Consider the following 10,870-nt stretch of genomic DNA (forward strand, 5'->3'; position numbering starts at 1 on the left):
CTGGCCTTACATTTAGGTCTTTAATCCATTTTGAGTTTATTTTTCTGTATGGTGTTAGGAAGTGTTCTAATTTCATTCTTTTATGTGTAGCTGTCCAGTTTTCCCAACACCACTTCTTGAAGAGGCTGTCTTCTCCATTGTATATTCTTGCCTCCTTTATCAAAGATAAGGTGAACGTATGTGCATAGGTTTCTCTCTCGGCTTTCTATCCTGGTCCATTGATCTATATTTCTGTTTTTGTGCCAGTACCATACTGTCTTGATTGAGTAATTTTCACAATGTTGATTCTTCCAACCCAAGAACATGGTATATCTCTCCATCTGTTTGTATCGTCTTTAATTTCTTTCATCAGTGTCTTATAGTTTTCTGCATACAGGTCTTTTGTCTCCTTAGGTGGTTTTATTCCTAAGTATTTTCTTTTTGTTGCAGTGGTAAATGGGAGTGTTTCCTTAATTTCTCTTTCGATTTCTCATCATTAGTGTATAGGAATGCCAGAGATTTCTGTGCATTAATTTTGTATCCTGCTACTTTACCAAATTCATTCATTACCTATAGTAGTTTTCTGGTAGCATCTTTAGGATTCTCTGTGTATGGTAGGTATCATGTCATCTGCAAACTGTGATAGTTTTACTACTTCTTTTCTAATTTGGATTCCTTTTATTTCTTTTTCTTCTCTGATTGCTGTGGCTAAAACTTCCAAAACTATGTGGAATAATAGTGGTGAGAGTGGGCAACCTTGTCTTGTTCCTGATCTTAGTGGAAATGGTTTCAGTTTTTCACCATTGAGAACAATGTTGGCTGTGGGTCTGTCATATATGGCCTTTATTATGTTGAGGTAGGTTCACTCTATGCCTACTTTCTAGAGCGTTTTTATCATAAATCAGTGTTGAATTTTGTCAAAAGCTTTTCCTGCATCTATTGAGATGATCATATGATTTTTATCTTTCAATTTGCTAATATGGTGTACCACATTGATTGATTTGCATATACTGAAGAATCCTTGCATTCCTGGGATAAACCCCACTTGATCGTGGTGTATGATCCTTTTAATGTGCTGTTGGATTCTGTTTGCTAGTATTTTGTTGAGGATTTTTGCATCTATGTTCATCAGTGATATTGGCCTGTAGTTTTCTTTCTTTGTGACATCTTTCTCTGTTTTGGGATCAGGGTGATGGTGGCCTCATAGAATAATGAGTTTGGGAGTGTTCCTCCCTCTGCTATATTTTGGAAGAGTTTGAGAAGGACAGGTGTTAGCTCTTTTCTAAATGTCTGATAGAATTCACCTGTGAAGCCATCTGGTTCTGGGCTTTTGTTTGTTGGAAGATTTTTCATCACAGTTTCAGTGTCAGGGCTTGTGATTGGTCTGTTTATATTTTCTATTTCTTCCTGGTTCAGTCTCAGAAGGTTGTGCATTTCTAAGAATTTGTCCATTCCTTCCAGGTTGTCCATTTTATTAGCATATAGCTGCTTGTAGTAATCGCTCATGATCCTTTGTATTTCTGCAGTGTCAGTTTTTTTTCTTATTCATTTCTAATTCTGTAGATTTGTCTTTTTCATTTCTAATTCTGTAGATTTGTCTTTTTCATTTCTAATTCTGTAGATTTGAGTCTTCTCCATTTTCTTCTTGGTAAGTCTGGCTAATGGTTTATCAATTTTGTTTATCTTCTCAAAGAACCAGCTTTTAGATTTATTGATCTATGCTATCATCTCCTTCATTTCTTTTTCATTTATTTCTGATCCAATCTTTATGATTTCTTTCCTTCTGCTAAATTTGGGGGGGTTTTTTTGGTTCTTGTTTCTCTAATTGCTTTAGGTGTAAGGTTAGGTTGTTTATTTGAGATTTTGTATCTTGAGGTAGGATTGTATTGCTATAAACTTCCCTCTTAGAACTGCTTTTGCTGCATCCCATAGGTTTTGGGTCATTGTGTTTTCATTGTCATTTGTTTCTAGGTATTTTTTGATTTCCTCTTTGATTTCTTCAGTGATCTCTTGGTTATTTAGTAGCATATTGTTTAGCCTCCAAGTGTTTGTATCTTTTACAGTTTTTTTCTATAATTGATATCTAGTCCCATAGCGTTGCAGTCGGGAAAGATACTTGATTAGATTTCAATTTTCTTAAATTTACCAAGGCTTGATTTGTGACCCAAGATATGATCTATCCTGGGGAATGTTCCATGAGCACTTGAGAAGAAACTGTATTCTGTTGGTTTTGGATGGAATGTCCTATAAATATCAATTAAGTCCATCTTGTTTAATGTATCATTTAAAGCTTGTGTTTCCTTATTTACTTTCATTTTGGATGATCTGTCCATTGCTGAAAGTGGGGTTTTAAAGTCCCCTACTATGATTGTGCTACTCTCGATTTCCCCTTTTATGGCTGTCAGCATTTGCCTTATGTATTGAGGTGCTCCTATGTTGGGTGCATAAATATTTACAACTGTTATATTTTTTCTTCGACTGATCTCTTCATCATTATGTAGTGTCCTTCTTTGCCTCTTGTAATAGTCTGTATTTTAAAGTCTATTTTTGTCTGATATGAGAATTGCTACTCCAGCTTTCTTTTGATTTCCATTTGCATGGAGTATCTTTTTCCATCCCCTCACTTTCAGTCTGTATGTGTCCCTAGATCTGAAGTGGGTCTCTTGTAGACAGCATATTTACGGGTCTTGTTTTTGCATCCATTCAGCCAGTCTGTGTCCTTTGGTTGGAGCATTTAATCTATTTACATTTAAGGTAATTATAGATATGTATGTTCCTATTACCATTTTCTTAATTGTATTGGGTTAGTTTTTGTAGGTCTTTTCCTTCTCTTGTGTTTCCTGCCAAGAGACGTTACTTTAGTATTTGTTGTAAAGCTGGTTTGTTGGTGCTGAATTATCTTAAATTTGCTTGTCTGTAAAGGTTTTAATTTCTCTGTCGAATCTGAATGAGATCCTTGTTGGGTAGAGTAATCTTGGTTGTAGGTTTTTCCCTTTCATCACTTTAAGTACATCCTGCCACCCCCTTCTGGCCTGCAGAGTTTCCATTGAAAAATCAGCTGATAACTTTATGGGGATTCCTTTGTATGTTATTTGTTGCTTTTCCCTTGCTGCTTGTAACATTTTTTCTTTGTATTTAACTTTTGATAGTTTAATATGTGTCTTGGTGGATTTCTCCTTGGATTTATCCTCTGTGGGAGTCTCTGTGCTTCCTGTACTTGATTGATTTTTTTCCTTTCCCATGTCAGGGAAGTTTTCAACTATAATCTCTTCAAATATTTTCTCCAACCCTTTCTTTTTCTCTTCTTCTTCTGGGACCCCTATAATTTGAATGTTGGTGCGTTTAATGTTGTCCCAGAGGTCTCTGAAACTGTTCTCAATTCTTTTCATTCTTTTTTCTTTATTCTGCTCTATGGTAGTTATTTCCACTATCTTATCTTCCACATCACTTATCCGTTCTTCTGCCTCAGTTATTCTGCTATTCCTTCTAGAGAATTTTTAATTTCATTTATTGTGTTGTTCATCGTTTGTTTGCTCTTTAGTTCTTCTAGGTCCTTGTTAAACATTTCTTGTATTTTCTCCATTCTATTTCCAAGATTTTGGATCATCTTTACTGTCATTTCTCTGAATTCTTTTTCAGGCAGACTGCCTATTTCCTCTTCATTTGTTAGGTCTGGTGGGTTTTTACCTTGCTCCTTCATCTGCTGCATGTTTCTCTGTCTGCTCATTTTGTGTACCTTACTATCATTTCTCTGAATTCTTTTTCAAGTAGACTGCCTATTTCCTCTTCATTTGTTAGGTCTGGTGGGTTTTTACCTTGCTCCTTCATCTGCTGCATATTTCTCTGTCTGCTCATTTTGCGTACCTTACTGTGTTTGGGGTCTCCTTTGCGCAGGCTGCAGGTTCATAGTTCCTCTTGTTTTTGGTGTCTGCCCCCAGTGGGTGAGGTTGGTTCAGTGGCTTGTGTAGGCTTCCTGGTGGAGGGGACTGGTGCCTGTGTTCTGGTGGGTGGGGCTGGATCTTGTCTTTCTGGTGGGCGGGGCCGTATCTGATGGTGTGTTTTGGATGTCTGTGAACTTAGTATGATTTTAGGCAGCCTCTCTGCTAACGGGTGGGGTTGCGTTCCTGTCTTGCTAGTTGTTTGGCATGGGGCATCCAGCACTGGAGCTTGCTGGCTGTTGGGTGGAACTGGGTCATAGGGTTGAGACGCAGATCTCTGAGAGAACTCTCGCTGATTGATACTACATGGGGCTGGGAGGTCTCTGGTAGTCCAGTTTCCTGAACTCGCCTCTCCCATGTCAGCAGCTCAGGCCTGACACCAGGCCGGAGCACCAAGACCCTGTCAGCCACATGGCTGGGGTAGATGCCCCTGGATGAACACTTGTGAGTAGAGCTCAGAATTATCAAGATAGTGGTTTTGGCAAGTGAAACCACAAGAGAAGAGGCCCATGCTCTGCCTGGTCGTGCTGAGCCATTTTCAGACTTTAGCTCATTCTGGCAACAGGGCGACTGGGTCGGCAATGTTAGGCAGGGTGGGGTCTGTGAGGCGGTATCTGATGGTGTGTTTTGGATGTCTGTGAACTTAGTATGATTTTAGGCAGCCTCTCTGCTAACGGGTGGGGTTGCGTTCCTGTCTTGCTAGTTGTTTGGCATGGGGCATCCAGCACTGGAGCTTGCTGGCTGTTGGGTGGAACTGGGTCATAGGGTTGAGACGCAGATCTCTGAGAGAACTCTCGCTGATTGATACTACATGGGGCTGGGAGGTCTCTGGTAGTCCAGTTTCCTGAACTCGCCTCTCCCATGTCAGCGGCTCAGGCCTGACACCAGGCCGGAGCACCAAGACCCTGTCAGCCACATGGCTGGGGTAGATGCCCCTGGATGAACACTTGTGAGTAGAGCTCAGAATTATCAAGATAGTGGTCTTGGCAAGTGAAACCACAAGAGAAGAGGCCCATGCTCTGCCTGGTCGTGCTGAGCCATTTTCAGACTTTAGCTCATTCTGGCAACAGGGCGACTGGGTCGGCAATGTTAGGCAGGGTGGAGTCTGTGAGGCGGGTGGCGCTCAGCTGCTGTGCAGCCTGCAGAGCATGGTCGAAGCCCTCAGGGAAGGCCAACAGCGGCCAGGACTCCGGCTCCTGCAGCTGCGGCCTCCTTGGGGTTTCCCTCCCGGCGTCACGTCGCTCTCACTACTTTGGCGGCCGTGCCTTTACCCTGAGCTGCTTCACAAGGTGAGCACTCCCTACTAAATGTTCACAGGTGCTGCAAGGACATCTTCATAAAGATGTACACAAACGTTGACCACATAGATTTCTTTGATGTGTAGCCAGCCCTCCTCCATTCTCCGCTTAGACTGTTCATCTTTTTAAACTCCATCTGGTCTTCAGTGAGTTCATGAAAATGTTTTATACACTGCAAAGCACTCTATAAATATTGATTATACTACTAACAAATATAGCAGATATTTTTATCCTCTCAAAAGGACATCCTGTCTTTGGTGTAACCTGAGGAAAATGTATCCTTACCCATCTTTCCCCAGCTCAATTTTCGGTCACTTAAAATCCTAACTCATGAGGAGACAGTGTTCCACGGTCCCAGCAGAGCTCCTGGAGTCCACAGGGTGGGGCAGGCTTCCCCCTCTGGTGAGTTGGCCAAATGTGAACAGATAGGAGCAATTCCTCTTGCCAGCCACCACCCTGCTGTCAGGCTATGAGTATTTCCTACATAGCAGCAGCCAGGCTTGAGTGCAGACCCCTGAGAAAGGACAGTATACAGAGCTCACTCAGGCCTCAAGGATCACTTGTCAACATGAACCTGAACCTATCTGTTTGGTCTCCAGAATCCTGAGAAAATATGGAGACCAGTTATTCCACCTTCAGCTGAAGGCTTCATCAGTATCAAGTATTGTTTTTAAAACTTTCATAGGAAGAATTCTTGCCAATAGCCAATTTTATTCAGTTCCCCATTCTGGCTCTTGAAGTTAGAAAAAGATGATAGGAACTGGGTGATTTTGAGCAGGGTTGTTGCTCCTTCCATTAAAACTTCTATCTAATTGCAATCTAGAGAACTGCTCATTTGGAAAACTTTCTTCCAATGCCATCATCAAAAGAAATAATGACACTTCTCTGTAACAAGAATCACTGTGTCTGCACTGAATGCCATGGGACAGCTCACCAGGTTGCTGTACTAGCCTTGTAGGGAAGGAAATTGTCATTTCCTTTCACCTCACTGTTTTGATATTGCCAAGAGAAGGTAGAAGGGAATCACCTTGTGAAATAAGTGCCCTTGGGACACTTATTTCTTTTTTTTTTTATACTCATAAATCATATGAGGGTCAGCTGTCACTGGGGAAAATGGAATAGTGTCACCAAGTCCTGGCTTAGTAGGACTATGAGCAGATAAACTTTTTTGTGATCTTCACTCATTAACTCTGTGCCCCTAGCTTCCTCCTAGATTGTGGGAAGTGTGGTGAAATGGTAGAACAGTTCTAATTCAGTACATGATGTGAACAAGGCGCTTTGTCTTCTGGTTATTTTAGGAACCATTATCGAACACTGCGCCAGGCTATTATTGATATGGTTTTAGCAACAGAGATGACAAAACACTTTGAACACGTGAACAAATTTGTGAACAGCATCAACAAGCCAATGGCAGCTGAGGTAAGCATTTCCCATGTAATAAGATACACCAGAATGTATTTCCATTAGAGCCTACTCTGGCCTCAAAGCATTTTCTCTCCATCTTGAATGCAAGATGGTTATTTGCTTGGAGTTGGTAAAGAAGGCTGAAAGTACTGGTCACTTGTTTTCCCTAAGGACAAGAATAGATTGAGAGTGTCCACAGCAACTCTGAGCTCCTTGAAAGAAAGGCCCTGACTGAGATAAAGCCAGCGGTGACAAAAGGAAGTAGGCCCAAAGTCTATGATGAAAGGAGCCTGCAGACAGCAGAGACTGGAATAAATGGTGGCATTTTAGGAGATTCAGAGCCTTTCTAGTTCTCTGTCCTTTGAGCTCTTGGGAGACCTCAAAATTAGATGTTTTAAAGAACTATAATCCTGCTGATTTGCATTAAAAGCCTATCAGTATCTAAAGACTATAGAAAGTTAAATTGGGAGTGACTAGTTGAAAACAAAAATACAAGTCTTTCTCCTTTTTAAAATTTACTTATGTAACTTAGACCTGCCTTAAGGTCCTTACAAACTTGGGTTTTAGGAACATGGACATAAGTTCACATCTCTTACTGTTTAATATGAGATCAACTGCCCTCTCATATCGTAAAGCTGTTCATAGCCCCATAAAGTTAGAAGAGCTTTTCACTCATTCCTGTATGAGGGTTGCATATGTGGATGAATGAGGAATGGTTGTCTTAGATGTAACTTGATGATTAGTAAGGAAACTATCTGTGTAGAACCCATCACATGACCAGCCTGGATGGAGGAACAGTGTCCACCTCACCTGTGTTCTGCTCCATCCAACAGGGATTACACAGCACAATGCCAGGACCCTCTCCTTCCACAGAGACTTATGGGAGCAAGGATCTGGGGATTTAAGAGGGGAAAATTAAACAGAGTCATAGAATTTAGAGTTGGGAAGGTCATCTATCCAAGTAAGCCCCCAACTCTGTTGAGATTTATGTACCGCAGTAACTATAGCAAGCAGTATCTTCCCAATGGTAATCAAAATACCAACCTTCAGAATATAATTCTGCCCATTGATGGTTTAATAAATAGGTCCACTCCCAAAACAAAACAAAAAAATCCTTAAATGTCATACAGTCCTTCAGCTTGGCAGAGCTCTGGAGAGCTAATTAGATGTTTACACAGTCAGTTCCATGGTATCTTTGAAATCAGGGAATCGTAGTCTTCTGGGTTTTGTATAATTGGCCTGTTGTCGCATTTACATAAGCCTACTCACAGACCTGGCCACTTGGCTCTGGACCGCTGACATCATCACTAGGTAGGTATTAGTGTACAACCAGTCTTTTTAACATGGCTGAATATACCTGCTCCTACCCTGGCCCACTTTCTGCTCCTAGTACCCCCAACACTTACACGTCTCACCCTCCCTACCACCCAGCCAGAAGAGCAGCCTGGAAAGCATGAGTGGACACATACCTTAAGAGAAAGAACAAAGTGGGAGGAGGTGGGTAACCTGGGGTGGGACAGAAGGTCACAGGAGAGAGGGAGCTGTCAGGCATATTAAGTAGAAAGAAATCAAGAAATAATTGAAGGGTCACATGTATGTGGCATTTCCCCATCTTTAATGTATTAAGAAAGTGGAATTTGTGCTTTTACACATTTCCTGGTAAAACTGGGAGAAAAGCTCTCCTTCCTTAAGATTACATACCAAATTATTAAAAACAAAACAAAACAAAACCTGCTTTGTAGAAGCTACCTTTGGGGAAGAGGATGAAAGTGAGGTTGTGGATGGGTGCTGATAGGGACTTCGACCTTTTAAGCTCTATGTGTTTGTATTGCTTGACTGCTCCCCGTCCCCAAGAATATATCAATGTATCATATATGGAATTAAGGATGGAAAGGCCTCCTTCAACAAGTCTCATGCCTGAGTTTGCCTGGGTGACTGCCATCTAATACCTGGTCAGCTGGCCCTTGTGGGCTTCACCATCATACTGAAACAACACTGATGTGACCATCTGTTTTCCAGATTGAAGGCAGTGACTGTGAATGCAACCCTATTGGGAAGAACTTTCCTGAAAATCAAATCCTGATTAAGCGCATGATGATTAAGTGTGCTGACGTGGCCAATCCATGCCGCCCCCTGGACCTATGTATCGAATGGGCCGGAAGGATCTCCGAGGAGTACTTTGCACAGGTGTGCTGTCTTTCTAGGGAAGCTCCACTTCCCTTCTAGGAATGGCCCTGGGTCACAGTAAATAAATGACTCCTCCCTGGAAAGCAATGGCTCACCCCTGCCTGGAATAGAAATCTGGTCCCTCAAGAGACTAACTGATGTGGCTGGTCACTAACTAAACTCTCTAGGGGAAGGGGGATAAACTAAGCCTTTGGAAGTATCTTTTCATCCTCAAATTTTTAGATCCTGAATTTCCACAAAAACTGGGAAATCCTCCACTCATTCACTAGATTGTCATCTCCATGGTGCAGTCTGGGGAACATAGACATAAGACACATCTTTGCCCATGGGTAGCTCATAATACAGTAGGGGAGGGAGATAGACATAAACAGGACCATACATTGGTAAATTAAAAACAAATGAAAACACTTCTAAAGGAGGTATACGTTAAGTCCTAAGAGTTCAGAAAGAGTTTTTTTTCTAGATAAAAGAAGGGCTTTGTGGAAAAGGTGTTAGAGCTGGTTATTTTGTTTTTGTTTTTTTTTGAAGAATTTCAAAATTTAGAAATGGGAAAGGACATTCTGGGAGAACAAAGGGTTATGAGCAAAATTAGTAGGGAGGAAAAACAATTTTTATATAAGGAAAACAACAACTTTGGCAGTGTGAAGAGGAATTAAAGAATAACGTAGTAGACCACAAGATGCCATCTAAAAGAGGCCTACTTTCAAAGAAGAGGCTCTATGGACTAATGTTTATTATTTGTGATAGAAAGACAAACATGTCACAAGTAGCTACAAGTAATGCCTTTGGGGCCAGGGGGTGGGGTGGGTTGTGTGCCTATATGGCTGGAACGTACTGCTGAGGCAGAATAAAAGAATAGCTGATAATGTCTAAAAGGGTTCGCGGGGCAAAGGCCAGCCAAGGACCCAGTAAGTTAGGTGCAGCTTTCAAGGATGGGAAGAGAGCCCGTGAATCAAAAGAAAAATAGGACAAGCAGTTCTGAGATTGCCAGAAAGAGAGGGGAAAAAACCCAAACTACTCCTTGAACAGCAGTGGCTATTTTAAGGCTGCCTAATCGACTGACCTGAAATGAGCAAGCTGAGCCAAAAACTGGTAGGAGGCCATTAACGGGGCTTCCCAGGACCCACAGAGAAGACTTAAAATCCTACTCCTAGTTATTCTCGAAGTATGTGAATGGGGAACGGAAAAGAACCACTTTTAACTTCTTTAATGTAATCTCCCTGTTTAGGTGTCCTTTTCCCAGAAAGGAAAGTACTAATGTTCACAAGACAATGTGACCTAAAAATCAGGTGACAAATAAGGTCTCTGATCAGCCAGCCTCTGGCTCAGCATACTACCAGTAAATGTGGATCTCAATTTCAGCCCAGTGAATTATGACCTTACGCATATAAACATACACTCTAATGTGCAAAATACTCAGATTTACACATATCTTGAGAATTGCATGACCAATACCCCAATCTGAAAAATCTCAGTTTGTCATTCTTTTGAGTAAAACATAGTTATTTCATGAAAAAAAGAAGCTAGTTCAGCTCAACTGCCTAACTGCTTTTCATCCAGACTACCATAATATGTTGATGCACAGCACAAGGGCTTTGTATGTACTTCTGATTTTGTCACACACAATATTAAAAAGATGTATTTTCAAAGGTCAAATTTAATAAGATTAATAATTCTTACTACTTTAATGAAGACATTCTTAAGTGAAACTGGCTTTCTTTTTAAACTGCAAGCATATGACAGTGAATAATACAATGACTATTTGTACAGCTTGGTGCCAGTTCTTTGATTCACGCTAAGGCGTCAGCAGTTTTAAACACACCATCACTCCTGTACCCTCAGTATAAACGCCACTTAGTATTATTAGTGTTACTTTGAAAATAGTCTTGACCTTGCGATCATGAAAACAGATCTCAGAAAAGGGGGTATGAATCCTGAGATAAGTGCTTCAGGAGGGGCTGTAAGATAGCATAACACATTTGAGAGTCAGAAGACCTGAATCCAGTCACTGTAGCTCATCAGGTGGTTGTCTTTTTTTTTTTTTTTTTTTTCGGTATTTTTTCG

General features: G+C 41.1%; 1 protein-coding gene across 8 annotated transcripts in view; it reads left to right on the forward strand.

Annotated features, from left to right (window-relative positions):
* Positions 1–10,870, forward strand: part of PDE8B (phosphodiesterase 8B) — a 281,364-nt gene that overhangs the window by 264,659 nt on the left and 5,835 nt on the right. For all 8 annotated transcript variants that reach the window (XM_024121540.2, XM_024121557.2, XM_055086624.1 and 5 more), the window contains 2 exons: positions 6,514–6,634; positions 8,639–8,806. In XM_024121540.2, coding sequence (XP_023977308.1) covers positions 6,514–6,634; positions 8,639–8,806 — 289 coding nt within the window. The remainder of the gene's footprint in view (positions 1–6,513; positions 6,635–8,638; positions 8,807–10,870) is intronic.

This window comes from Physeter macrocephalus, chromosome 8 (assembly GCF_002837175.3).
Source record: "Physeter macrocephalus isolate SW-GA chromosome 8, ASM283717v5, whole genome shotgun sequence".
Lineage (NCBI taxonomy): Eukaryota > Metazoa > Chordata > Mammalia > Artiodactyla > Physeteridae > Physeter > Physeter macrocephalus.